General features: G+C 51.3%; 1 protein-coding gene across 1 annotated transcript in view; it reads left to right on the top strand.

Moving 5' to 3' along the window:
- The first annotated feature begins 5,203 nt into the window (after positions 1–5,203).
- Positions 5,204–6,000, top strand: part of RANBP3 (RAN binding protein 3) — a 44,693-nt gene continuing 43,896 nt past the window's right edge. Inside the window, exon 1 of the mRNA XM_065858379.2 lies at positions 5,204–5,308. Within this exon, the coding sequence (XP_065714451.2) occupies positions 5,287–5,308 (22 nt within the window). The 5' untranslated portion in view covers positions 5,204–5,286. The remainder of the gene's footprint in view (positions 5,309–6,000) is intronic.

The raw sequence follows: 6,000 nt of genomic DNA, 5'->3' as shown, positions 1-6,000 counted from the left end.
AAATGCTGACCTAACAATAGTACTAATCAGAAAGTATGGCATTTATAGTATCTTAATGGCATGCACCCAAAATAGATTCTAGTTATATCAGCAAGTTGACAAGCTCACAGGGTACAGATAACTCTTGTAATTAATTTCTAAAAGTCACAGGAACTGTAAGGTTGGTGTGAGCGGAGTTTACTTTTTATTGAAATAATACAGTGCCAGAATCACCTTTACCCTGGTATTACTACCTGAAGGTAAATTAAATCAGAATCTGGCCTCCAAACTCTGTTACGATAAAACTCTTAATTTTCCTCTCTTATGTTAATGATGCTGGGAATATGGGCTCTAATTAGAGCGTGAATAGAGAGCACACTGTGACCTGCTGGCTCTTAAGGTCTGGAGAGCAGTTTCTGAGGTTCGTTCTTGCTAAATCACTTCCCTTAACTAGGTCACACCATCACCATGCTGGTCCCACACGTTTGTTGGAGAACGCAGGACAGTAATGCCTATAATTAAGTTGCCTGACATTTCCGTGATGAAAGCATGTTCACTGTTTTAAGTTTAACAGGCTTTCACGCTCTGAAGTGAGCTTTTCCGTAATGGATATCCGTATCAGAATAAAGGCTTACATTCAAAATGTAATTATTGTTTTTTAGATACTCACATAATGGGTAATTACTCTCACACCTTTTAAATATTAGTGTTTGGCTCAGTTTGTAGGACACACCTGCTTTGGGACAGGAACTTAATTCCATAAAAACTGGAACTAAGTCAGCCACATTGTCTATCCCTGAAAACGACGGTTCTCCTGTGGTTACAGACATGCTAACGTTGTCAGCTGAACTCTCTGCACCAAACGGGATCCCGTTCTCCAGGGAAGAGGCACAGACAAGGTCCAGACCTACAAACAGACTCAGGATGTTGTTTGGGAACCACACAACCAGCACCAGTGCCAAGCCCTGGAAGCTGCCGCAGGACATGGAATGAAAAAACCCCACAAAGCTGTTCAAAGTCTGAGGCCACGGGCAGAGGAGATGGAAAAACCAGCTTTAAGTCAGCTGGGATCAAATGAAAAATGCGCGGCCCGATGACCAGAGTTTCAGTAGCACTGCCTGAGGTTAATTGTGATCGTTAATAGCAGTGTTGGTTTTCTCCATCACTCGCTATGACAACAAATAGTCCAAGCTACTTTCTCCCTCCTTTCTGCTCTGCACTCCCTCAGATCAGCACGGCCGGGACCTCCTGTTCTCTTAGGTGCTTGCTGGATATTTTCTTTGCTGTTGTTGGCTGTCACAAGTTGCATTTAGTCTCTCAAAAGTTGTATTTAGTCTCTGAGTGCAGCTGCAGCTTTACCCATCATGATGAAAACCCCGTTCCTGCATATAAGACTATCACTCAAAATTTTATGTGAAAAGGGCGTTAATGTTCCTCAGCTTTTCACAGTTGCCTTGTGAATAGGAGGTTTGACTGACAGAGACAACAGCCCAGTTCTTTTGAAGTTGTTTCCTTTTCAAGGAGCAGATACAGTGGTGCTCACTGATGAGTTACCAGCCCAGCCTCCCTTTTTAGTTTCTTTACAGGTGTTATACATCAGGCTTTGCATTCAAACACTTTGTATTCAGACTCTGCACCGAATACAGAATAACTAATTAAATATTATTAATTGCGTTGAATGTTTTTTCTCTACTGTGTCCCTTTTATTTTAAATCTTGGATCCTCACCAGAATTTAGATGCTTAATCCCCATGGAAGCCAATGAGTTCAACAGCCTTGCGGATCTGGGATTTCTAGTCCCAATCTCTTTCCCATTCTTAGCTCCAGAGAGGACAGGTTTGGGCTCAGGCCTAAGCCACGCTTGTTTAAGGCCTTGCTATGTGTCCATCAGGTGCCTGTGGATACCACGGCCCAAGTCCTGCCCTCAGAGACCCACGGGTGACTTGCTCAGGACTGTGTAGCATGTTGAATAGCGAGAAGTTCATTTAAGCCAGGGAAGGATGGCAGGACCCATCTTGGGTGAAAAGCAACTCCAGCTGAGCTTGGCTTTCCTAACACCACCCCTGCAAGCTGAAGAAGTATTTCTATATTCCTCTTTAGCAGTCTGCCCTTGTTTCCATCTCCTGTGGACATATTCTTCTGTTCATTCACAAGGCCTGTGTTTAGCTGAGTTTGTCTCCTGACACATCTCCTTATCTCCCTGACTGCTGGGACAGACTGCTCTTGTGCTGGAGGAAGATGTTCCTAGTGAGCTGCCGGCTCTCTTCAGCTCCTTCTCTTTCACAGAATCCCAGAATGTCAGGGGTTGAAGGGCCCTGGAAAGCTCATCCAGTGCAATCCCCCATGGAGCAGGAACACCCAGCTGAGGTTCCACAGGAAGGGGTCCAGGCGGGTTTGAATGTCTGCAGAGAAGGAGACTCCACAACCTCCCTGGGCAGCCTGGGCCAGGCTCTGACACCCTTACCCCGAACAAGTTTCTTCTCAAATTTAAGTGAAACCTCCTGTGTTCCAGTTTGCACCCATTGCCCCTTGTCCTGTCACTGGTTGTCACCCAGAAGAGCCTGGCTCCATCCTCCTGACACTGCCCCTTTCCATATTGATCCCCAGGAATGAGTCCCCCCTCAGTCTCCTCTTCTCCAGCTCCAGAGCCCCAGCTCCCTCAGCCTTTCCTCACACGGGAGATGCTCCACTCCCTTCAGCATCTTGGTGGCTGCGCTGGACTCTCTCCAGCAGTTCCCTGTCCTTCTGGAACTGAGGGGCCACAACTGGACACAAGATTCCAGGTGTGGTCTCCCCAGGGCAGAGCAGAGGGGCAGGAGAACCTCTCTGACCTACTGACCACCCCCTTCTAACCCACCCCAGGTACCATTGGCTTCCTGGCCACAAGGGCCCAGTGCTGGCTCATGGTCACCCTGCTGTCCCCAGGACCCCCAGCTCCCTTTCCCCTACACTGCTCTCCAACAGGCCATTCCCCAACTTATACTGCAACCTGGGGTTCCAGACCTGCCTCCCACAGAATCCCTTCTGCTCCTGAGGAAACCAAAGCCATTTCTCTTGCCGGGTCTCAGCTCTGCCACTTGTGTTTCTCACTCCCCTCAGGATCCTGAATGCCACAGTTTCGTGGTTACTGCAGCCAACGCTGCCACTGATTATCACACCCCCAAACAGCCCTGCCTTGGACGTACCAGACCGCGGAGGGTGTCCAGCTGAACTAGATGGCCCGTCCAGCAAGTGTAGAAGAATTTATCCCTGACACCCTTTAGAAACCACCTGGACTTCCTGTGCTCACTGCACTTCTCATTCAACAGATGAAACAGCTTGCGCTACTAATCATACAGCTCCAAAAGGTTTTGTTTGCTCTACAGAAAAGCTCCACCAAATCAGCGCTATTCGTTTATTCTTACTAATTTTTGCCAGTCCTGCTGTTATACCCAATGGAAAACCCTCCCAGCAGCCAAACCAGCTGGTTTAGGTGCTCGGTACTTCCAAGACGGATCAGGAGCCCTTGGATTTTTTTGTGCTAGATTTAGGTTATGGTTGGACTTGATGATCTTAAGGGCCTCTTCCAACAAAAAGACTCTGATTCTATGCTGTTGGCTCATTATTAATGAGTAGAGACCCAGTCAGTGCAGTCAGGGGAGCTCAGGTGCACTAAGAAGCCAACAAAATACGGGGAACACCAAGAGAATGACGAAAGCACCAGTGTGGTTATGTACTATACTGTCTCTACAATGTATACACCATATGGTAGCATTTTGTGGCTATGTAGACCCTTGGTGCACTTACATTTTGAGCAGTGTGTGCAGTTCTGGAGATGGTAGAAGTCACAGAGAATGGGAACTACTGACCTTTGGGACGGAGCAGCAGCCTTCCACGAACTGAAAGGGTTTGATTCTTCATTCTGGAGAAAAGTCAAGGAAAGATCTGGCCCAGGCTCACACAGCCACTGAGGAGTGAGTGGGGTGGAGGATCATGTGCAGGAAACCCCACAGGACTGTAACGAGGCACTAATGAGGGCAGGGAATGGGAAACCAGCATCAGTTCAACTCATGGAGGGAACTTGTGGGAACTCAATTCATTCAGTGAAAGGGAAGAGCTGGGGAATGGTCAAAGCATGTTTCTCAGAGTTGTAACTAAATAACAACTACAACAAAATCAATGATGCCCTGTTATGTGACACTGCCAGATCAGAATTATCTGTGTGTGGCCTTAAATTGCCCGCCCTCCTGAACACATCTGAAAGGAAAAGATTGACAGCTTTTCCCTATTAGACTTTTCCCTTAAATCTGCAGCCACGGGACACCACAAACACAAAGCAGAGCGCAGGGACGAGCAGGGAATGGAAAGATCCACGGGCAGCCGGTTCCCAGGGCCGCTCGGTCGCTGGTGCTGGTGACATGCAGAAAAAGCTTTACAACCTGTAAGGCTATAAAACTTTACAACCTGCAAGGATATAAAAAAGTATGTTTATTTGGCACTGGGCACAAGAAGCATCTTTCCTCTACTCTCGTACAATTGATTTTGGCATGAAGTGCACTTAATGTAGAAAGTGTTACATATTCATGGTAACCCCAGCAACGCCTGTATACATCCATAACCTTTCCCCGAAAAGGTGGTTCTTACTAAAATGAGTTCTAGGAAATCATTTCCATAGTCTCCTCATGTGCTGAAGACTCTCGTTATCTCACCCACTCAAGGACGCTGCTGGGTGCTGCAAAACTTACCTTTGCAGTCTGCTGTTTTGAGTAAGGCTCTGATTGTTAACATAACAGGTTACACAAAGCTCTAAGATAGACACTTACTACGCGGTTAACCCCTTAAGTGTTATTTCCCTCTATCACCGGGGCCTGAGCGGGGCCGCGGGCAGGGACCGGGATACGGGGCTCCCCATAAACCGTTGCCACGGGGGGCCCGCAGTCAGGCTGCCCGCTCAGGCCCACCCAGCCGGCACCGCGGAGACCTCGGGTTCAGCCGGGCCGCCCTGGAGGGACACCGGGCACGGGCAAGACCCGCGGGGCCGCAACACCGCGGGGCCGCAACACCACCCCCTCCCGGCTGCGCCTCCGCGCCCTGACCGAGCGCCCCTTCCCGCTCCCGCGCATGCGCAGCCGCGCGCCCCGCGCCGCGCCTCCCAGGCCCGCCCACCCCGGGGTAGCCGAACCCGCTCCGCCCGCAGCGCAGCCACCGCGCATGCGCGCCGCCGCCACGGAGCGGCCGTAAATCGGCGCAGGCGCGGTGCGGCGGGGGCCGCGGTGAGGGGAAGGCGTCCGGCGGCGCGGGGCATTGTGGGCCCGATTGAGGAAGTAAAATGGCGGACCTAGCGAACGAAGGTAGGCGGGCGCTGGCGGCGGAGCGCGGTGCCGGCTGCGGGCCCAGCACGGACCGGGTGCCGCCGCGCTCCCGGCCGGAGCCCGGCCCTGCGATCCACCCGCAGAGGAGCCCCCCGGGTGTGGGCCCGCTTTGGGAAGCGCTCCCTTCCCGCGGCCTCCCCGTGCCCCGGCCCCTCCGGGGCGAGCGGCCGGACAAAGGGAGCGCCGGGCCGACGCGCTCCCCGCCACTCCCGCTCCGCGCTGTGGGGCCGGTGCCGGGCGACGCTGCCGGGTGCGCTCGCCGGGCGGTGGTGCCGGGATCGCGGCGGGTTCGGGTCCGGCCGGGCCCCGGTGCTGCCGCTGAGCGCTGTGCTGCCCCTGGCTCTTCCAACCGCTTCGTGTCCCTCCCTGTCCAGTTGATTTTTGGGGTCATTGTCTGCAACTTTAGGCTTGTTGTAAATCTTTCCTTAACTCCCATTCATGTTAATCCATCCTTTAGCTAAGGAAATAATTAGAGTAGGTTATGTAAAACTATGTAAAATATTTATATATTTTAAGCTGGAGACCTCATTAGTAGAGAAGTGTTGGTCTAATTTTTCTCTGGGGAAAGTTAGGAGAACATGGCTGTGGGATGTGGATGTTCCTCTCCAGGTGTGCACGGTTGGAGTGACAGAGACCGTCAACAGTTTGCCTTTGGAAATGAGGCACTTCCC

The sequence above is a fragment of the Patagioenas fasciata genome, chromosome 27 (assembly GCF_037038585.1).
Source record: "Patagioenas fasciata isolate bPatFas1 chromosome 27, bPatFas1.hap1, whole genome shotgun sequence".
NCBI classification, from domain to species: Eukaryota; Metazoa; Chordata; class Aves; order Columbiformes; family Columbidae; genus Patagioenas; species Patagioenas fasciata.
Note: the sequence above shows the minus strand (reverse complement) of the source record. Positions and strands in the feature narration are given on the sequence as shown.